Below are 24,074 nucleotides of genomic sequence, written 5' to 3' on the forward strand. Positions count from 1 at the left end.
TTTAGGCAAGTTCTAAACAGAGGTAATGATAAAGTATCTATGTCACAAGGTTGTAGTGATTAGCTTGATATATGTAAAGCACTTAGAGCCCTGCATGTTTCAAGTGTGATATAAATGTTAGTGTTTGTTAGTTTGTTTTATGGTACTTGATGTTCTGAATACATACCCATGATTTGCCTAGGTGTGTCTATGTTGTGTTATCTGTAGGCATTCTTTGATATACATTGTTGATCTGAAGACTACTCTTTCTTCAGTTCTAGAAAATTCCTTAGCCTTTATATCTTTGAATATTGCTTTTCCAGTAATCTTTCTTAATCTCTGTGTAAGGTTCTAGGCAGCTCTTAGGTACATTTTCCAATTTACTAATTCACACCTTGACTTTGTTCAGCTAGTTTTTGTGGTCTTGGTTTTTATTTCTCATATTTTTTCTCATGTTCAGGTTCTCTCTCTCTCACTCATTCACAATTGCTCACTCATTGCCACCTATTCTGGTTTGATTTCTGGCTGTTTTTTTATCCTTTTCCCCCCTCGATGTCTGTGTTCTTTTGAGCTTTGGAGGGATCTTGAACATACACATTTTATTTTCTGATTATTACTCTTTCTTCTAGATTTAATTCCTACAGTTGTTGATTTTTGTTGGCTATCATAGTTTAGCTTTCCTTGTGTGTTTTGGAGTTTGGTTTAGCAGTCTTAAATGGAATGTTTTCCTTCCTTCCTTCCTTTCTCTATTTCTCTCCCTCTCTCCCTCCCTCCCTTTGTCTGTCTGTCTTTCTTTCTCTTTCTTTCTTTCCTTCTTTCTTTGTTTCTTTCTTTTCTTCCTTTCCTTCCATCCTTCCTCCCTTCCTTCTTCCCTTTCTTCTCTTTCTTTCCACCTTTCTTATCTATTGTTTTTGCATGCACCTACATCCTTACCCTAGAGTGCCCAGTCTGAAACCATGTCTTATATTTAGAGGCTTGGTTCCCTGCTTCTCTCTCCAAGAAACACAAACTAAAAGAAAGTCTATGCTTCTGAAGGAGCACATAACTTCATTTAAACTAAAGCCTGCAGCAATGGTTAGTAAGTAGCTTTTCCCTGCTGCTTTTATAGGCAAGAGAGCCTTTCCACCACAGACATTAGTTTCAGTTTTAAATTCCTGTTACTGTCCATACAGGACATGGACTTCTGTCCATCACTGTCACTTGAGGCCAGGAAACTCACAGTTTAAGCTTCATAAAGTACTTTGTATTTCAAGAGTTTATCTTTAGCATGTTGCTTGGTCGTCTTTATTTTCTGTCTTATAGTAATCTATTTTTAAAATATACTTGGTGGGGAGAGAATAGCTCAATGGTAGAGTGGGTGACTAGCATGTACAAGGTCCTTGGGTTCAATCCCCAGTACTGCCATTAAAAATACATAAAATAAACCTAATTACCTCCCGACCCCCCCCCCCCCAATTAAATAAAATACATTTGGAACAGAGGAGAACTTCAAAGTGTGAATATACAAAACCATTTAAATGGAAGTCATCATTTAAAATTAATATGGATCGTACATAGCTTTCAGAAAGGTACCAGTTTGCTCTCCTACCTATAATTTTTTGCTTCTCTGCTAATAGTGGACATTGTAAATTTTTGATCTTTGATAAAGTAATATGTGAAAAATAAATATTTAAATGGCTAGTGAGATTGCTCATTGCTCCATATATTTATTGGCCACTTAACGTTCTTTTATGAATTTGTCTGTTAGTTTTCTCTGTCTCTTTTATGAGTTTGTCATGTTCTTTGTCCATTTCTTTTAAATTGTTCATTTTGTTGTCTTGTAAGAGACTTTTGTTATTTAAGGAATATTTTTACCATCTCTATCACAGATACTTTAAGATATTTGCTTTTCAGACTTAATGAGCTTTGTTTTATAGTGCAGAGGTTTTATTCCTCTGGAGTCACTTTTTTATTCCTTTGGAGTTGGTCTTTTCCTTTTTGCCATTGTGTCATACTTAGAAAGTCCATACTTAGAAAGTCCTCCCATAAGAAGATTACAGAAGTAGTTGCCTAGGTGTACTTGTATGGTTTTATTATTAGTATTTCAAACTTATTTTTAAATCTTTAATCACCTGGTATTTATTTTAAAATAAAAATGTGTGATAGAGATTCATCTTCTCTCAGTGGCAGGGAAGGAGTGGAATAATATTCCAGCTAACACCAATTATTGAATTTTTATTCCTGCAGCTCTCTTTCTGAAGTCTCAGTTCTATTCCACTGATCGTTTATTCCTGCACTCGTATTCCCTCTTAAGTGCCATAATTTAAAATTGTTACAGTATTAGGTATGGCAAATTCTCTTGTTTTTTAGAGTGTTTTGGCTATTCTCAAACATTTAATCTTTCACATGAATTTTGGAATCATTTCATCAGGGTCTGAGAACAAAAAGACCCATTTGTGATTATATTGAATTTATTATTAATAAAGGGATGAAAAATGTCTTTATAGTATTGAATCTTCCTATATCAGAAAAAGGAATGCCTTTTATTCTGAGGCTGTCTTCTTAAAGGTCCTGAATATTTCTTAGTAATTATTTAAATATACCTTCATTTACATTTTTCTTCATTTTCTAAATTAATTATTAATAGTTTTCTTGTATGATTTTCTGTAGTCATATAACCTTCTTAAACTTTGTTTTCTTCTAATAATGTTTCAGATTTTGAGTTTGCCGTCATAGTCATTATCTGCAAGTAGTTATTTGATCTCATAATTTATGCCTTTTTAAAAAAATCTTAACTGCATTGATCAATATTTCTAGACATTGCTAAATAATAGTGATATGAGTAATATCCCTTGTTCTTGTTTTTTCTTGGAAATTGTTCTAATCACTAGGCTTCCTTTTTGGTTTGAAATATGTATTATCATATCATGGAATGAATTTTATCAGTTCCCTTTTAGCCTATGTAGAAATGATCATATGCTTTTTCTCCTTTGAATCTTTAAAGAGGTGACATATTAATAGGTTGCTGAAAGTTGGCTTATATTTAAATTCCTAAAATGAACACTACTTGGTGATTTGTAAGTAACAATTCCGTAATATATGCTTATATTTTACTTAGTTTTTTGCTTCTGTGTTGATGACTGTGTTTGGACTACAGTTTTATTTTTTAGTGCCATCTTTGTCAAATTTTATATCAAGATTATGTATGTTAAGAGCGGGAAGTTTTTTCCCCTCTTCTCTTTAGGTAGTTTAGATAATTTGGGAGTTATATGTTCTTTTAAGGCTTGAAAGATCTTGGATGTGAAATTGTCTTGATGCATTTTATTTTTAATAACTTTATTGTAAAAGCAATTCAGACTTAGAAAATTTGAAAAAAATTTGAACTTCCATATTTACCAAATGACCAGCCGTTAACATGTTGCCACTTTTATTTTGTAAACTTTCTTTTTTTCCTTGTGGTTGAATACATGCATGTTCTCTTTACACACACAAATATAAATAAGCCAGTGCACAGCCACACATTACACTTTGTTGTCATATTTCTGGTCTTCTTTAACCGGGGATAGTTCTTAGCCATTTTGCTTTTTGTTTTTGTGAGTGCTGGAGGTTTTTTGAGGGATAGTTCTTTGATAGCTTTCTCATTTTGTACCAGAGCTCCTGGTCTTTATTCCAGCACTTCTTGAAAAAAAATTGGTAATTTTAATTTTCCTAGAACATTGTCAATTTCTTCCATATTTTTCAAGTTTATTGACGAAGAATTATACAGTGTATTTTTAAAAAAACAAGACAAAAAAACACATCTCTATCTGTGAGATACACATAGACTGGTTTCTAAGTTTGAATAATAATTTTTCTCAATTAGGTTAACTCATGGTTTACCTATTTTACTCATTTTTCTCTCATGTGACTTATCATATTTACCTTAATCTTTTGTAACATATTCCTTCAGCTTTCCTTAGGTTTTGTGTGTATGTACGTGATGGTTTTTTTTACTTCTTGAATATTTAGTATATTGACCTTCACTTTTTTGCTAGGAAAGTACAAATTTTCCTGAATAAGATTTGATCATATCTCAAAGAATTTGATGTGATTTTTCTCATTATTATTGTTTCTAATTATTCTCAATTGTAAAAACAAACTCAATGCTAAACTGACTAGAAGCATGCCTTTTAAAGCAATTTCCAGATGTTTGAAGTTTTCTTCTTTCTTTATTGTTACCTGTACCTACTGTTCATTGTATTAAATTCAGATAATACGGTATCATTTCTTTTTTTCTTTCTTTTATTTGGTTCCCAAGTTGAGGTGGGTGAGTGTCTTAGGAAACTATTAAAGCTTTTGTTTTCCAATATATAATCCAAAAATGCTTAAGTTTTCATTGTTTTAAGTGTTTTTGAACAGAATATATACTTTTGATTTCAACATATAGTATTTAATTATCTGGTATAAAAATATTTGGCACATAAAATTTATAAGTTAAATTATGATTTTAGAATACACTCTGTCAATTAAAAAAAGATACTCTTTATTGCTTTATTCCTTATGCTTTCCTGTGTCTGATATTAAAATTACAGCCCTTGATTTCTTTTTGGTTACATTTGCCTAGTATATTTTGCCTACCTCAAAGCCCTATATACTATGAGATCTCCATTATTCCGTTTTTTGTTTTGATTAATTTCTTGGGAGCATTAGTCTGTCTTTAAACAGATTTTTCAGGAATGGTACAATTTTTATATAATTTTCTAGTGCTGGTGTATCTGGTAATATCTATCTCTTACCTTCATAATAAATGCCAATTTTGCTGGGTCTGGAATGCTTGAAATATCCCGCTTTATCCTCAACATTTATAGGCATTATTTCATTATTGCCTATCATCTGACATTGCAGAAAAGTTTGAGGCCAGCCTGATTTGTTTTTATTTTTTGGCATGTTTTGTTTGTCTAAATTCTCCTATTCTTGAAATTCATTATCTTCACCAAATTATGCTTTGGTATTGGCCAGTTTCTACTAAAATTGTCTGGTCCGAGATGAAAGCTTTCAATCATCAATTCAGATTTTCCCTCAGTTTGGGATTAATTTCTTCTTACTTTGAAGTTTAATTTCTCTTCCATTATTTGATTTTTCTTTTACAGTGTATTATTAAACTGTTGAATCCACAGGGTTTGTATCTTTTCACCAGTCTACTCACTTTTATCTCTTTATCCTTATTACCTACATACTGGATGATTTTTCTCTTATTTTGGTTTTTACTCCTTGTAGATTGTTTTCTGTAGGTTCTTTGCTCCTCGTATTGCTTTTCATGTTATTTAAAATAATACAGTAATATTTTATCTCTTAAATTTTATCCTTTAGCTCTGTTAATACTTTCTATATTTTAGTTTGATTTTTCATACATATTTATTTTCTTACAGTTTTAGAGATCATAAGTCCAAAATCAGTTTTACTGGGCTGAAATGAAGGTGTCTGTAGGAATGTACTCAATTTGGAGGCTTTAGGGAAGAATGTATTCCTTGCCTTTTCCAGTTTCTAATGGCAGTCAGCATTCTTTGATTATAGCCACATCACTATAATTTTCAAGGCCAGCATCTTCAGATCTCTCCCTGCTCTGTCTTCACATCATCTTCTGTGTGTGTGTCAAATTCTCCTCTGCTTCTCTCTTATAAGGACACTTAAGATTGCACTTGGAGACCTCAGTTTAACCCAAAATAATGCCCCTCCCATCAGAAATTTCTTAATTGCATCTGCACAGGCTCTTCTTTTCCCAAGTAAGGTAACATTTACAGAATTAGGACCTGATATCTTTGGGAGCCATTATTTAGCCTTATGGGTCTCATTTTGTTTTTCTACTTTGGGATGAAGTTAGTGAAAAATGAAATTAGAGTAACTCCTCATGCGTTGTATGCTGTTGCAGTCACAGGTATTGTCCTCTTTACCAAATGATGCAAACTCAGATGCCATGGTGAAAAGTGGATAAAATGGTCTAGATACAGTCAATAAGTAGTAGTGGGGACCCTGGAGAATGCATGTTGTTTGGGGAGAAGAGCTAACAGTATATGAGGGTCAAATTCAGGTTACCAATTTGCAGTCTTAGTTGGTAGCTGTTTTTTTTGTTTTGTTTTGTTTTCCTTAAAAGTTGATTTTTCTGCAGTAAAATAATCTTATTTATCTCTTATAATCTTCATCTTGGTAGTGAGAATAAGTTTTGAAGTGGGAATTTATTAGCATGATTTTAGACTAAAGTATTAATTTACTAATGACATTTACCTAGGAATTCCTAGAACTGTAATCTTCTCACGTGATTTCTTATACATTTCTCAGAACATGGTAATTGTTTTGAGAACAGTTAATCAGGGTTGCTTATTTATCAATGAGGTATGTTAGACACGAAGCTAAAGGACTTGTCCGAAGTCACATATTGGATAGATGGATGTAAAACTTTTAAGTTTAATCATATGAAAGCTTATTTATTTTTTTGATATTTCATATGTGCTTTGTTGTTGATGTGAGGATTCTAAAAATATGAAAGGAAAGGAGTGTCTCCCTAGTATTAAATTGGATAATTGGGCAACTTCAAGTTCTTTTACTTTATATGTTTGGGATTTTGTTTTTCTAGATCATTATTTTTAAGAATTAAAATGGGTTATTTTTCTATAATGTTATTAAAGAGTTAAACTAATGACAGTTCATAGAGATGGACTGAGTTTTAAAACAGTAGAAGTTTGCTTGTTTGGATTTTTTCTTGAATTTTCCATAAAGTATGAGTGTATGCTTCTAGTCCTTGTGTATCTTAAAATGTCTTATGCTTCTCTTTCCCCCTGTAGACATGAATAATAGTTTGGATGATTATATAATTCCTTACTCTTAGAACTCTGTTTATTCTCTGTTGCTTTTAGGATTCAGTTTTATAGTTGCAGTGGCTAATACTAATTTGATACTCTTTCATTTGAAGATTACTCAAGATTTTCCTAGAAGCTTGTATTACAGTATTTTTCTCTTTTCCTTGAATTTCTTCAATTGTGGGTAAATAGGGGTGGGTTTTAGCAATAAATCATGTTAGATATTCAGTGAACTTTATATGTTTGAAGATTTCAACTGAGGGAATAATTTATTTATTTTCTAATAGCTTCTCTGTTTTCTCCATCAGAAAGTCTTTATTTTTTTACGTTTATACTGGCTGCACTTTTTCTGTTACCAAATTTTTATTACTTGGATCTGCTCTTTCTTTTGAGAAAGAAACTGTTTATTGAAGGTCTACTATATGCTCTGTGGTAGGGGAATTGACTTAGGGTTATTAAGGAGACTCTCCTGGAGAGCTGATACTTAAGATCTGAAGAATGAGTATGAATTAACTAAAGTAAGAGATGAAGGAATAGCTTAAGTAGAGGAGTAGCATTTGTATTATTTTGAGGAAGGAAACATGACAAGTACTAGGTACTTCAGGAAAACCCTTAAGGTTGCAGTGGGGAATGTTGTTGGGGAGGATTAGGAAGTAAGATAAGTCTAGAGAAGGTTGATGGGGCCTGACCACGCAGGGCTTTCATGTGATCCATATTAATCAGTTCATTATCCACCCCACCCCACCGAACAGTGGGAAGCCATTGAATAACTTTTAGTACAGAAGTGATGTGGTGAGACTTGTATTTCTTAAATATATAGTCTTTTTTTCTAGTTTTATTGAGATGTAATTGACATACAGCACTGTGCAGCATAATGCTTTGACCTGCATACATTGTGAAATGATTACCACAGTAAGTTTAGTTGAACATTCATCATCTCATATAGATACAAAAAAAGAGGAAAATATTTTATTTTTGTTACGAGAACTCTTAGAATTTATTCTCTTAACAGCTTTCTTATATAACATACAGCAGTGTTGATGATATTAATCATGTTGTACATTACATCTCTAGTTGCTTTTAGGATTCAGTTTTACTGTTGCAGTGGCTAATACTAATTTGATACTCTTTCATTTGAAGATTACCCAAAATCTCTAGTACTTATTTATCTTATAACTGTAAGTTTATACCTTTTGACTACCTTCATCCTAATCCCTTTTCCCCCACTCCTGGTAACCACAAATCTGATCTCTTTTCCTATGAGTTTGGTTTTGGGTTTTGTTTTTCGTGGGGTTTTTTTGAAGTATAACTGACCTACAACACTATGTTATTTACTGCTACACAGCATAGTGATTTGATATTTCTGTGTATTACAAAATGATCACCACTGGTATTTGTATTTTGAAACATTTACTTAGGCTGCAGTTTATAGAATGAATTGGAGGGAGGCCAGCATGCATGTGAAGAGACAAAATAGGAGGCTGGTATAGAATAATTCATTGAGAGATGATGTAGCTTGAAGACTATGGTATTAGAGAAAAAAAGTAGACAATTTGAGAATATTTAGGAAATACAATTCATGGAACTTGATAATGGACTGATGGGAGATGAAGCATAAAGAAGTTTCAAAGATATGTGCTTGATTTCTTTTCATTTCAATGGATGATGGTGTCATTCACTGGCAAAAGCGAAAGAGTACCTCAGGAGCCAGCACAGAGTGAGAAGAGGGCCTAGGTCCAAGTCTTGAATGTTAGTATTTAATGACTTGGAAGATGAGGATGGACCTGCAAAGGAGAAAAGGGTGGAAAAGCTAGGGGTTGGAGGAAAGCTAGGAGTGTGTAGCATCTTGAAAACCATTGGAAGAGTGTTTCAGGGGGTGTTGTGTTGAGTGCTGCTGTGAGCAGTCAATCCAGATGAAGGCTGAAATGTCCATTGGATTAAGCAGCTTGCAGGAGCTTGTTTTGGTAGAATGGCCAGACAACAGTTTGGAGCATCAGCAATTTTTTTAAGACCATGAACTGTAAAGGGAAGAGAGAGGCAAATAGGTAGCTAGAGGGGAATGAGTCACCTAAAGACTTATTTTTTTAATGGGTGACATTTGAGTGTCTTTAGAAGTTGTACTCCAATAGAATAAGGAGTAAAAGATGATAACAGTGTTGGGTTCGTGGGAAGACATGTTAAGTCATACAAGATTCCTTTGAAGCATGGGCTCTAATAGAGGGATTTATCTTAAGTCAAAGGACAGAAAGTACTCTATTATAACACAAAGGTATGAGGATGGGATGGGTACACATGTGGGTGGGTTTGTATGTTTGGGATCAACAAGATGAGGAAAGACCTTCTGAGTTACAAAATAATGCCTTGAAGTGATCTCATTTATTTATTTTTTGTTTGTTTAACTGTGGTAGCTGTTTGTTCATTGTCTCTATTTGAAAATTTTAGTTCAGTAGTTAGTTTCATTTTCATGAACCTACTTTCAGAGGGTTTTTGTTTTTGTTTTTGTGGTGAGGGTTGACAGCCTGTAATTGTTTTATTCATTAAGTGTCATATCATATGTTGATGAATAGTTTCTAGTTTGGAGCTAATGAATAGTGAGTCCATCTGCCCCACACTGTAACTTCTGATTCTTTAAGAATACATTCTTTTATTTTTCTTTGCTCATTATTATATTTTATTTAGTCTGAGTATTTGAGATTGGCATTGCCAGAAATTGCAGTTAGTTCACTGTTTTCTGTTAGTCCCAGAGAAAAAAATAAAAGTTTAGGTTTCTTTCTGTTCTTCCATTCTTTTTTCTTCTTTGCTTTTCCTTCCCTACTTTTTTTTTGATCATTTATCTTTGCAGTGTAGTTAGAAAACAAATTATATAGAGTAGGCAGAGGAAGAAATGACCCTAAAAGAAGTTTCAGCTTCCTTCTGTGACCATCTTTCCTGCCTATCTGCTTTGTTGTGTTGTCTGTTAAAAAGTCTGCATTTTCAGAGTTCCATTTACTTTGTTTGCAGGTATACGGGATGACTTGTGTAGGAGAATTATAGAGTGAGTCCAGAAACCTAAGTCCTATTCTCAGCCTTACTTCTGAACTAACTTTGTGACCTTAGACAGATCACTCTATTTCTCTGTACCTTCTCATTCATAAAATAGGTTTAGACAGATCATTTCTACATTTTAGCTCTGATTAATTATACAACCTATAAGTTATACAAAATCAAATTTGTAAAAATAAATGTGTAATCGTTTTTTAAAGTAATGATTGGTAAGAAATTTCAGGCTCCAAATGGGAGAAAAATTATCCAAGATTGGCCTTTTTTATTTCCTCTCAAATTGCTGTAAAGTTTTATTCATGGACTTACCTGTCATTAGCAGAGATAACTTTGAGGTGGCTGCCTTGGATTACAAAATGTAGTTTTTGAATTATCATATTCATAGGGAAGTTAAAAGTAGTTTGTGTGGCCTAAATTATCCTTTGCAGACAAATAAGGCCACAAAGACTTTGTGTTTCTTCACTGAACTCCAGCTGTGCAATATTTTGCTTAGTAATCTGTTGTTTAGTAGATGTGCGTTCCAGAGGTCAGCTGACCATTTATCGAAGTCCGTTCATATATAAGCATAGTGGGCAACGTAGAGTATACCCAAGATCTGGTAGCAGTAGAGAGTTTACATCCCACTCCTCACTGCAAATGACTTCAATGTTGCCATGTTATACACTGCTACCAGTGCTGCTAGCTGGTGTTCCATTTCTTGTGTCTTCCCTCAGGAAGCTTCTGGGCTCTCTTGGTATATAATTTTTTCCCTCTGGACCTCCCCCAACCTTAGATTTCTTATTTCTTTTGCAGACCTAGTCTAGATTTTCCTTCGCAATTTTTATAATCAGACTTATCTCAGTGCTCATCTAAGGTCCTTAAGTTCCAGCATCTGCCCTCCTTCAGATGCCTGTTTAGCAGTGATATTTTGTTATGTGGTTATATCTTTTGATCCTTACCCACCTCACATATCTGATCAAAATGGTGCTTCTCAGAAAAAGTAGGGTTTTCCCTAAGAAGAATTCTGATGTCAATTACTTGGAGAATATAATTTTTTCCATATTGTTTACGTATGTCTATTTTGTTCTCTGTTAATGGAGCATCGAAGGGTTCTATGTTAGACTGTGTCCATAGGTAAATAGGAAAAAAAAATAGGTTTTTAGTCTTCAGTTTTTTACTAAAGGACTCTGCCAAAATTGTCAGTTTATTAACTCTTGTTTCAGGGTTACTATATTGCTTAGGGATCTTAACAGTGGAATATATAGAGCTTTTTAAATTTGGATAATTCTGAGCAGATTAAAGCAAATGACCAAGTCCAAGACTCTTTGCTATGATTTGAGATCAGTTTTGCTTAATAAAAGGCAGTGGCTGAACTTTAATGAATACTTCCTGACCAGCTTTAGAATTTTTTAACTTGGGAGTTTGTTTTGTTTTAAAAGGCAAAAATGGTCACCAAATTTTCTGATTATATCACAGATGAATTCAGTCTTATTACTGTCATAGTCAACTTTATTGAAAAGTTCAGATCAGCTGATAATGCTAGTGTTGTGATGAGAACCTGGCATGTGCTCAGAATAAATTTAAGTCTAGGTGAGAACCAGAATTTCTCTCAGAAACTAACTTAAACTTTCATGGACAAATTGAATCCCCTTGGGATTTATTATTTATAGACATATGCCAATTTAATAATTTGACTACATAAAATACTGTGTAGTAGTCCACTTGTGGAAAATGACTATGCAAACATGGTATTTATAAGTAAAGAATTTCTGGTAAGTATTATAGCTACATAACTATCTGCTGTATTTATGTAGCTATAGTTGGGTGCTTCACCAGGATTCTACAAATTACTCAGAATCCCAGGAAGTAAGATTTCTGAATTGCCTATTTTCAGTATGTGAAAGTCCAACTACAAAATTATTAACTTGCCCTTGTCATACGTTTGCATTTGCTGTGGAGCTGAACCTAAAATTTATCAGATGATTGACTTGGCTTGTTACATTTTTATATTTATAATATATTTTTTCAAAAGTTTAGGTTTTGTTTTTAGAAAGCATAACCTATGTATCTTCAAATAATTACTTATTTGGTAGTTTCATATGTATATCTGGAAAATACTACTGGACTTTCCTATAAAAGAGAAAGATTCCTGTTACATAGTATCAGAATCTAGACGTGGCTGTGTATGTGGGAATGTAGTAATAATTAAATAGTTTCCATTTGCTGAGTGCCTCATTTGCCATATACTGTGTGACTACTTTGCAGTCATTACCTCATTTAAACCTTGCAGCAACGTTCAGAGGTAAGTATTAATGTGGCCATTGTACAGATAAAGAATGCTGGATTAGTAGTATTAAGTACCTTAAGTATACATTTGTCCCTTGGGATCGGCAGGGATTGGTTCCCAGAGCCCCCATGGATACTAAAATGCTAAAGTGGCTGTTTAAGTCCCTTCTATAACATAGCATAGTACAGGGACTATAGTCAGCCCTCCATATCCATGGATGCAAAACCCGAAGATACGAAGGACTGACTGTGATTCCTCCCACTTGCCCTTTAGCCTAGCTAAAGAAATTGAGATACAGAGATGAGGCAGCTTGCTGTTGACCTTCAGCAGATGACTTGACCTCACCATGGCTCAATCATCTTCTACCTACCTACCTATCTAGGCATTCCATCTAATCTTTACCACAGATGCACTAATGTCTATGTTCCAACCCAGGCATTCTGGAAATTCTGATTTTTTAGTCTTATTTTCTCGAAAGGCCCACAGATAATTCTTTTGTACAGCCATGGTTAAGACCATTGCCTTAGTAGTAAATGGTGCTTTAGAGTCAGGCAGGCTTGAATCAGAGCCCTGATTCCCCTAAATTTATCTATTAATTGGCATTGGCCAAGTTCTTTAGTCTCACTAAAGTTCATTTATAAATTGGAGGTAATACAATTACCCACTTTAGAGTGTTGTTGGGAATGAATTGACGTAATGCTTGTAAAACATATCAGAATGATTTAGAATTCATCTTAAATATTGTCTGCATTAAGGTATCATTAGTATTGTATCTTTTGTCCAATTAAAACACTTACCTTTGCCATATTGTGTATCAACTTGGTGTCAGAAAGGTAATCTGATGAGTACCACCATAAGGAATGAATAATGGCTAGTTTTCATTATTTACCCTCCATTAGTGGAATTGTAATAGGAAGCAGACAAGTAGGCAGGATATCATTTTATTACACCAGTCGGCCAGAGTTCTCTGCTGTGTATTAGTCTGGCTCTAGTAGGGTAAAGAAGGTGGTGGGGAGAGGTTGCTTGGAAACTGTTTTCTTCCTAAATTGTTTTTCCTTCTTCCTCTTTCTCTCCCAGCTTCTTCTCAGAGCTTAATATCACTGACATCATCAATCTCCTAGTCTCCTAAGTGCATCCTGATTCACCTAGGAACTTTTCCCTCACGCCTCCCCATCTCTCCTTCACCTCCGTTAAATCTCATTCTATTATTCTTTCAGATTTCTTTGAGTTCATTTGTGACTCACTTGATGACTTGGAGTCCAAGTCTCTACATTCCTAGGCTATTACTCAAGTAAAGGCCAACCTAAATCCTGACCAACTGTCTTCCTGCCTTAAACCCCATTCCAGACCAGGGGTTTAAGCTTTTGATTATTGGGAAAGGATTAGATTGGCTAAGCTTTCAGGCTTGTCCACAGTGCTATCCTAGACCTTTTGCTCTCCTTTACTGTTTATACCTAATGGTCATAGAGTACCATAATAATGATACATGTTAGTACCACTAGATTAGGTTACACTGAATTGTGTTACATGTAAATGTGTGTAAACTTGCTTTGCAACTTGCAACAAATTGGGGCTGGACCATTTACAGTAATTTAATAATTTATTGGCTTTATCAAAGACTGAAAAATCTATGTAAAAGGTAGAATTTGAGCTAGACTTTAAAGTATGGGTATACTTATTTCTATAAGTAGGGAGGAATGGCAAGGGATTCCAGTTAAGGAGACTGACATGAGCAAAGTCTTAAAGGAAGGAACATACAAATTTGGATCATTGTGAATAGAGTTTTACTTTTTCAGAGGGTTCATGTAGTAGGAATAAAACTAGATATTTGGAATCAAACTTTGGAAAATCCTGAACGTTCAACTGAGATGTTTGAATTAGTAGGCTTTTGGTATGTATGTCCTGTGAATTCATTTGGCTTTTCTTGACTAATACGTATACAACTTAGTTCTGAGATTTCTCAAGAGATTCACATGTTCAGTGCATCATTAACCATTTGACTTGGTTCATGTAAGCTGATGGCCACTGCCAAGTCATTTTTCTACCTCAGGTGGTTGTTTCTTGGGGAAATATCAGGTCAGCTACTTTTATCATGATGCTTTAGTTCTCTCTGCTTGTTGTCAGTTCTGAGCTGTGCCTGATCAGCCTTTCCCCTAATTCTTCCTTGTTAATCATCAGGTTCTAAGTCAGCAATATAAATTCCAATTTAAAGCTTTCTTTGTATTTCCTTCACTCTTAAAAAGGTTGTTGGATATGTATTTTGTTTATAAGATAGTTATTAACTCTTCTGTTTCTCTTCCTTTGCAGACCTAGAGGATCAAGACATAATGGGAGCATTTTTAGACAAACCAAAGATGGAAAAACATAACGCCCAAGGGCAGGGCAATGGGCTGCGATACGGGCTAAGCAGCATGCAAGGCTGGCGAGTTGAGATGGAGGACGCACATACAGCTGTGATTGGCTTGCCAAGTGGACTTGAAACATGGTCGTTCTTCGCCGTGTATGATGGGCACGCTGGTTCTCAGGTTGCCAAATACTGCTGTGAGCATTTGTTAGATCACATCACCAATAACCAGGATTTTAAAGGGTCTGCAGGAGCACCTTCTGTGGAAAATGTAAAGAATGGAATCAGAACAGGTTTTCTGGAGATTGATGAACACATGAGAGTGATGTCAGAGAAGAAACACGGTGCTGACAGAAGTGGGTCAACAGCTGTGGGTGTCTTAATTTCTCCTCAACATACTTATTTCATTAACTGTGGAGACTCGAGAGGTTTACTTTGTAGGAACAGGAAGGTTCACTTCTTCACACAAGATCACAAACCAAGTAATCCTCTGGAAAAAGAACGAATTCAGAATGCAGGTGGTTCTGTAATGATTCAGCGTGTGAATGGCTCTCTGGCTGTATCAAGGGCCCTTGGGGACTTTGATTACAAATGTGTCCATGGAAAAGGTCCTACAGAGCAGCTTGTCTCACCAGAGCCTGAAGTCCATGATATTGAAAGATCTGAAGAAGATGACCAGTTCATTATCCTTGCATGTGATGGTATTTGGGATGTTATGGGAAATGAAGAGCTCTGTGATTTTGTAAGATCCAGACTTGAAGTCACTGATGACCTTGAGAAAGTTTGCAATGAAGTAGTCGACACCTGTTTGTATAAGGTAGCTAGACTTTTTTTTTTAAGATAAAATAATTTAAATCATCTTAATTACTACTCTAGTATATACTAATCATCTTAGAATCTATAGTTCTTAGAAGTTTTTGGTACAATTGCAGAATACTGTTCACCAATTATGAAAATAATATAGGAAGACTTCTTAGAAATAAATTACCCAGTTGCCAAATATGTAAGAGCTATAATCTGAATGTTTAATCATTTAGTAACCATGACTACTTGAGTTTTTTAATATTGTGGAATATTATCAAAGGTAACAAATTTTATCAAAGTGCATGTTTTAAAGGGAATAGGGAGGCTTAGGCCTCTGTGTCTGTATGTGAAATGTACTTTAGAATTTTAATTTTTTTACCATGTGCTATCTCAGTACATTTACGGAAGTACTTTGAGACTATGGTCTAATGAATTTGTAGCACCAACAGAGAGAATTTAGTGATCATGTGGTGTGATTTACTAGAAATAGCCTTGGACATGGAGTCAGAAGAACTTGGTATGAGACTCTGTATGACTTCAGGTAAGATTTAAACTGTCTGGAAAATCGGTTTCTTTAATTGGAAAAAAAAAAAAGGAGAGAGATTATTACCCTGTCTCATGGGGTTGTTGGGGATGATCAAATGGGATCATACATATAGATGAACAGGAGAAGGCTCTATGGACTTAAGAGTCAGACCTGGAATCAAATCCTACCTCGATTATTTTTGGACTGTACAGTCTTGAACAAATTGTTCAGCCTCTCTCAGCTGTTGAATGGAAGAAGTAGTATCTAACTCATAGGACTGTTGAGGGATTAAATTAATAAGCTAATGTATACATATAAAGTGCCTAGTTTAGCAAACTGTGTACTGGATACCTGCTGCTTCCTTCTCTAGAGAATTTAAAAATGTTACACAATGTACTTCTTCAGTTGCGGCACTAAGACTAGAAACCAGGCCCTTGACTTAGGTTCAGTCTTCTTTCTACCACACTGTTCTATTTTGTCAGTCATGTTCATTAACTAATTCTTTGGAGTTTTTTTGTTTATAAAACTCTTCTAAGGCTATATATTTTAGTTTATTTTGACACAAATAGAAAGTCAGCATAATATTCTTTGTAGTTTTATATGCAAACTGCCAGCTGTACTGAAAATCTTAAAATCTGTACTTAGAAATCAGGTTTATGTAACATCCAACACAAATCAAGTTTATGTAATATCCAACGTACATGTTAAAAAAAATCGATAGAGCAACAGTTTGATAGTGCACACTGTTAATTTCTGAATTTGTAGGGGACCAAAGATGTATGTGTTCTTTGTACCTTTTAGTATTAAAAAGGGACAAAGTAGCATTCATTTGTTAGGTTTATTCTGTAGCACTTGAGAATTAAACATTTGTTAACTAAATTAAAATCTGTTTTCTTGAGAGAATTGTCAGATTCAGATATTAGTAAATTATGACTCAGAATCTACCTTATCTCTTCTGCATTATGCTTTATTTAAAAAATTATTCACTACCTTATCATTTGGCACATTTTTATACAGTTTTCACCCAATATTCTTTTTAATATTAAATTCTTTGTTTGCCTAAACAAATTGTATAATGTTAGTTTTCCCATTTAGGGGAATTAAATACTTAAAATGTAAAAGTTAATTCCAATTACTAATAGGAAGTCTGATTTATGGGGAGGCCAAAATTGAGTCAAGTACTTTAATTACAGCATTTTGAATACCTAGGTGTCTTTAAAAATAAATGTACTTCCTAAAAGTTAAGCCATTTTTTTAAGTTGTGAAAGTTAAAAGCTGGTTTATAAACTTTACATATGAAGTTTTATTTTTAATTCCATATTTCTACTTACTATGAAGCAAATTAATTAGCCCCACAATTTAAGTGTAAATTTGTCAAGTATACATGTAAATACAGGTCAAATCATGTGAGGAATACTACTAAAATTTTCTATCTTATTGAACTGAATGAATGTATGTATGTATGTATGTATGTATGTATGTATGTATGTATGTATGTATATTTGTGTTAGTTATCACTTCAGGTTAAGTAGGCCACCAGGAAATGTTCAGAAATATTTCTGTCTTATAGAATTTAAGAAAAATAATTGTTGTAGTATAATTTTAACCTATAGTGTTTCTCTCCCGTCTTTTGGAGTGTTGGTTATACTGTACAGTATATATACTATATATGTATGGGAGGATGCCCCTCTATATATGCATTTTTCTTCTCCTTAAAAACAATGTATATTTTTACTAGAACAAGTATAATTTGCTTGGGTATAAAGGTACTCAAGACTTTGAAGAGCCAAACGAAAACAAAATACTTTCTCAAACTTTTTTCTTCCCAGGGAAGTCGAGACAACATGAGTGTGATATTGATCTGTTTTCCAAATGCACCCAAAGTATCTCCAGAAGCAGTGAAGAAGGAGGCAGAGTTGGACAAGTACCTGGAAAGCAGAGTAGAAGGTGGATCATTTAACAAAAAATAAGTAGCTTTATTAAAGAAAAACCTCAACACAATCAAATTTTAACATTTTAGCTTTTAGGTCTTTACATACATGCCTTTGACATTTAGTGTTTAGTGTGCAAAAGTGGAAAAGGGCATTTCTGTAGTAGCTGTTTAGGTATTTTGTTGTCTTATCACAGTTATATTAGAAGTAACAACTAGTATGGCCCAATACATTCTGTTCAGGATACTTTTGTTTAAAAAGGCTAAAGTGTTTGTGTGCTTTCAAATTCTTGATGAATTCACTGGTATGAATAATTTTATGCCAGGAGAGTCTTATTTGTGGTTTTAATTAATTATAAACAGATTATTTATGATGGTGGTAATTTGTACCATCTTTTTATATAAAGCTGTGTGTATGAACTTAAGATATTTGGGGACTTTTTAAAAACAGCTTAAAGATCATAGTCTGGTTAATAACAACTTTCATGTGCCACAGCTTTTAAAAATTTATTTTAAACTGTTTCAGAAATTCTTGCCTAAGCCATAAACTGCCTCACCTAGACAACATAAACCTGAATAGAAGACATACTAGGTCTCTACCTGGCAGAAATGTAAATGCTGAATAAAGTCAAGAAATAAGTTGGAAATTCCAGAAGTGTGTTTGTTATAATTCTGCAGATTACTTTGAGACAGTTAGAAAGGTGTTTGTACTCTCAAGTGTAATGCCTTTATTTGAAAAAGTTTAGATGATTTTTGATGCAGGTACTACTGGATATAAATATTGTCTCAGAGAATTCCAGTTTACTGCATATATGCAGTAAGCATGTAGATTATGCAGTTTCTTTAAGCAGAAAAACTTGACATGCCTATGATAGTGTTAAAATACATTTTGGGCTCCTAATGTCATTACTTTGCACGTTAAAGACCTCTAACAGCATGTAAGCATTGACCTACACACTATTATATCCTGCTGTGCCGGCATTTTATTAAAATTAATGTGCACTTTAATTTTGTTTTCACCCTTTTTACTGTTTGATATCAGTTATAATTAGTCTGATATTAGAATCATGATTGGTTTTGATTTTCAGTACTGTCTAGAGTGGCTATTTTGTTTTTCTCTCCCCTGCTTGATAATGATATATCTAGTATGTGTATGTACTATTTAGAATTTCATTCACTGGACATACTATTCAATGAGTTTGTTTCCTATTACCAAGGATCTTGGAAAATTTTTATTTAAAGTGATTCATTTCAGTATAAGTTATTTATATATAATACAGTAAGATAAAATATTTAGAATGCTGCCAAGTCATATCACATCGGTTCAAGCTGCTGGTTAGTGGAAAAAATATGAAACCTTAAGAAGACTGTGTATTGGGATATGTTGATACTTAATTTATTGGCATTTTTAATTAACTTGGGTGTACATGTTTTCTTACTGATTTAAAGAAATAAATAGTTTTATTTACTATGAAATTGGGTCAGAATTTATAAATGAATTGCTACTTTTAGTGGGCACTCTTAAGTTTTTTATGCAATTTTAAATAATTGCTTATTAGCATACATAATTTTATGTTACAATATTAAGTTTTATATTGCTTATTATCAAGCAAGAATTGCCACCTGCACAGAGTTTTCATTAGTACTTAGTATTTTTGATATGTTGAAGTGTTGTTATACTTGTACCGTTTAATTAGAATTATGTCATAAATACAGTATACGGAGGTAGATTTGATGAGACTGCAACTAGAGAATAAATATTACATCAATTAAAACCACTACTAAATTTAAAAACATAGAAAGAATGTAACTACTTGCATTGTAGAAGTTGTTAATACGTCTTAAAAAGTGATAAATACTGCATTCAGCTTCCAAAACAGGCACCAAATACCTTTTTCTTTTTTTTTTTTCCTTCTTTAAATATAAGCCTTCACTAAATTGCTGTGACCTACTAAACCTCATCTTATTTGCTTTGAATACTTTTGACTTCTCTGTCCACACCACAGAAAAGGACAAAGAGTTTTCAGCTTTCCTCCTGTGATCTTCTAAATACTTGCCTCTCTAGGGTTGTGAAAAGATTCAACTCATAATTTAAACCATACCACTTAAGGTTTTGGTCCTTCTAAGTCACTTTAAGAGCATACCTATGTATATGTATTTTTATTTGCTACTGACTGCCCAAGCTTTAAAGTTGCTAATTTGGAGATAACTGATAGAATTCCTCAGACTTGGTGGAGGGGATGGGGCATAGCAGAATATGTTTATATATGAGTATGTGAAACATAGATCTATAAATATATATTCTTTAATAAAAGCATTCAGTCTTTTTGCAATTCTAATTAAAATGTAATTAGTCCAAGAGCAATTAAAGGACTGTTTCTTAAAATTTTTTTCTTTTTCAAAAAGCAGAAAGAAGCAAGGCTAGTCTAGTATTAGTGGTTAGATAGTTTAAATGTATTGTCCCATGTGGAATAAGATATTAACTGTTTTAAAAGCCTTATATTATTTTTTTAAAGAATTTGTCTTCTTGTAATTTTCTTCACAATTAAAATATCCTAATTTTTATATTTTAACAAAGGAGATGTAAGATACATCAAATATAGATAATTCAAGGTAATGTTTTTAGACCTGAAACCTCATTGATTGAATTTATCATCAGTGTTCATTTCTGTTGTATCTAGTTATCTATCCAATAATTGTATTGGCTTAGCAGAGACTGTATGTTAAGTGTATTACAGCTTTAGATTGTGAAATTGTGCAGTTTAGGTAAATATCAAATCCCTTTATTTTTGTACAGCAGATTTCCAGCATTAGAATCATATGTAGAATAAATATACTAGATGTTAAAGATTATACAATAAAGGAACTTGGCAAACCAAATCTGAGATCCTTGCTTTTTGTTCAGATTTAAGACTGGTTTAAAAAAAAAAAAAGGCAAAAAATAAGAGATGGTAAAATTTGGCTTTAATCCTAAAAGGACAACTTAAGCCATTTAAAGAGATATGGGTAGCACTGTCTGTCTTTTAATATATGGCTTTAATGATGAATTAATATTTTGAAACTTGATCAGAGGATGAAATATCTTTATATGCATTGTTATTTTCAAAGGTATTTACAAATTGAGAACTAGAATGATCCCCAGTTTAAACAAAAATTGAACAAAACTTGAACATGTAACTTACAAATACCTTTGGCATGATCTTGCATTTAGAATAAATATGCTAAAACTCAGATAAAGACTTCTTATACTTAAAGTGAATAGTTTGAGAGCTCTTTAAGTTGTTTGTGCATAATTGTTGGTATTCTGTGGTATGAATAACAATATACATCTGCATAGCAACACCGTAAATCATAGCACTCTACCCATTTAATAACTGGATGTTTTGAAATTAACAATTCTAAATGCAGTTGTATGGTTGTAGTTGTATGGTTTATCAGATATTTTTCTTTTTAAAAAATTTGTCATGAAATTTAGACATTTTCCATTCTGTAGGCTTTGTTTAAATAATCAACTAAGGAAATGGTATATACCTATTTATTGCTTAAAGATACTTTAGACAAAAATTAAACTGAGAGAGCTGAGAATGATGTTCAGGTACATGACCTGTTCTGCACATGCTACTTAAGTATTATTTTGCAAATATAAACATATGTAAATATGATTTGGGTTAGGATATAATCAGTAAATCCCCCATACTTGAATGTTTTTTTTTATTGTTTCACATCTTGAAATTGCTTATTTTTTTAAAAAAAAATAGGTGCACTGTGTTTTCAGCTCAAAGTTCAGGAAACATGTTTCCAGTCTAAAAAGAGGAGAGAATCTCCTCAGAAGTAATTAGTTGGCATCTTAAGAAGAATATTCTCATTTGTTCACACATACCCCTTATTATGTAATACATTAATTTTTAACGTGAAATTTTTTTCACATTTTTATCTTATTTTTATTCTTTGAAGTTAATCTGGAAAGTATGTCATCTTTTGTGTCATTTTATACATCCCTTTGTTATAAATTTTCAAAGGTCATCTTGATTTTTTTTTTCTTTTACTAGTTTAGAAAATCTCAGATTGGTAAATGCCATCTTTAAAAACCTAAGTTATCTTTATTTCAGTTTTTTTGTGTTATTATTAAACTGGATAACACTTACAAAAAAAGTACTTCTGATTCCCAGAAATCATAAAGAAGCAGGGGGAAGGCGTCCCTGACTTAGTCCATGTGATGCGCACATTAGCGAGTGAGAACATCCCCAGCCTCCCACCAGGGGGTGAACTGGCAAGCAAGTAAGTTACATTCTGCATACTCTTAACCATTTATCTCAGTACATGAAAATGTTAGGTGTCCATTGATCAGATGTGTATTTATCTAATTCTAAAGTGGTGTGTTTATCTGTGTCTTTAAAATTAACCTGTGATTCAGTGCTTTTCAGTATTAATGGTATATGGTGCTTCTTAGACCAGGTATAAGAATGTCATTGTAACTAATTACACTGAAGGCTATCTTTAGAGGATGATTGGGTTACACTGATTTCCTCATGTAGCATAAATGAGACAATACAGTGAAAGAATTTTTTAAACTAAACTATATAATACTACAAAATTCTAAGTGTCATTATTATTCCGACTATTATCATCTGGTTTTGTCAGTCCCTGGATACCTAACATCCCAGGGATAAGCATTTTTCTCTTCCAACATCTAGGCCATTTCTTACATCTCTGATTTTCCCAGTGTTTTTGGTTGTTGATTGCTGGTTGATTGGGCTTTGGTGTGAGGGAAGGCAGAAGGATGCATTTCTTACTTTTTTTCTCTTTGCACTTTAGTTCATAGAACTGGAGTCATCTGTGTTAAATATTAAGCTTATCTCTTTATAAACCAAGTGGAGACTTTAAACAACTTTATAATTTAAGACATAAAGCATTTTTACCTTAGATATCCATGTAATTGACTGACAAAGATATATTGACTAATTTCCTTGATTTTCCACTGTGTTCTGTAAGTGTAGTCATATTCTTTATAATCATTTCACTAAATAGTAATTGTAAAAATTCTTGTTTGAAGCTTTTATTTTTTGGAAATTATTTCTTTAGTATGACCTTCTGTGAAATGATTGTCTATAAAATTGTTTTAAATCAATTTTAGAAGTAGGAAGGCTATAACTTAAAAATACCACTACAGATTCTTTATTTTTAATAAAATGTGTTTCAAAAACTAATTCCTAGACATGCCAGGGAAATGTCATATTTGAAATTTCAGTTTTAATAGAGCTTTTTTAAAGGGGCATTACAAAAAGCAGAAATTTAAATGTAAAATATATCTAAATTATTTTACTACAACAAATGTTGAAGTTATTTCTACTTCAAAACTAACATTAAGCTCTTAACTAGAATATATTAGCATATCCTAAGAACTGCATCGTCGTTTCTGACTCAACCACTTAGTGCCAGTTTGAATAGAAGTAGACCATACAGACTGATTTTCTTTTAAGCCATGACTTTTAGTCTTCTATTAATTGCATTAATAGAATGTTACATTTTTGAGTATATTTACCTCTGCTTTAACATTGGGGCCCAAATATCTTAAAGTAAGGCTCACTTATTGACAGTAAGAAATAAAACTAAACTAAGTGTATGATTATCTTTGACATTTTAATGAACACCTAGCTATGAGTTATTAAGCAGTTTTGTGCTCTGAAGAATTAACTTTCTGCATTTTTTTCTAAATTTAGGCGGAATGTAATTGAAGCCGTTTACAATAGACTGAATCCTTACAAAAACGATGACACAGTAAGTAGCATTTTAGCTCCTTGTGCTTTTCCTTCCCCTCCACTCTAAATGCATATCCTTCCTACCTGTTTTTGCAGAGCTGTTCAGTGCACCCATTCTCTTACACACACCCCTGATTGATTGCTCTGAACTCTGCCTGCACCACAGTTCTAGTGATTGAGGACATAATCATGGTGAGTGGCCATCTCTCTCAAAAAAGAAGAAAGTCCCTTTGAATTGTTCTGGTTTTTTTTTTTTTTTCAAGCCTCTACAAGCAGTCAACTTCAGAAGTTTTCCTCCACTAAATTTCTTTTTTGAAGTTGGTAATATCTCTGCTCAGAATTTTGAATTATTCTGAGTTTTTTAAGCAGCTGCAACAGAACTTTAGAATGCCCATCTCCACTAAATAGTTTTTATGGTTGGAAATACCTTTGTCAAGAACCCTGTATACTTAAAGTAGAGAATTCTGTTTATATAAAGACATTTAGAATGCCATATTCTCCAGTTAAGTTTTCTTTTAAAATTCTGTTGTAGTATGGTGATTACAGAAAAGTGATAACTTAAAATCATTTGGGCCCAGCTCTGAAGTATTTTATATATTGCCTTATGAAGCCTCC

At 33.2% G+C, this 24,074-nt stretch overlaps 1 protein-coding gene across 1 annotated transcript in view; it reads left to right on the top strand.

Moving 5' to 3' along the window:
- PPM1A (protein phosphatase, Mg2+/Mn2+ dependent 1A) overlaps positions 1-24,074 on the top strand; it is a 44,959-nt gene that overhangs the window by 13,808 nt on the left and 7,077 nt on the right. The window contains exons 2-5 of the mRNA XM_032482137.1: positions 14,404-15,257; positions 17,600-17,717; positions 21,870-21,978; positions 23,421-23,478. Of these exons, the coding sequence (XP_032338028.1) occupies positions 14,424-15,257; positions 17,600-17,717; positions 21,870-21,978; positions 23,421-23,478 (1,119 nt within the window). The 5' untranslated portion in view covers positions 14,404-14,423. The remainder of the gene's footprint in view (positions 1-14,403; positions 15,258-17,599; positions 17,718-21,869; positions 21,979-23,420; positions 23,479-24,074) is intronic.

Source organism: Camelus ferus, chromosome 6 (assembly GCF_009834535.1).
Source record: "Camelus ferus isolate YT-003-E chromosome 6, BCGSAC_Cfer_1.0, whole genome shotgun sequence".
Classification (NCBI taxonomy): domain Eukaryota; kingdom Metazoa; phylum Chordata; class Mammalia; order Artiodactyla; family Camelidae; genus Camelus; species Camelus ferus.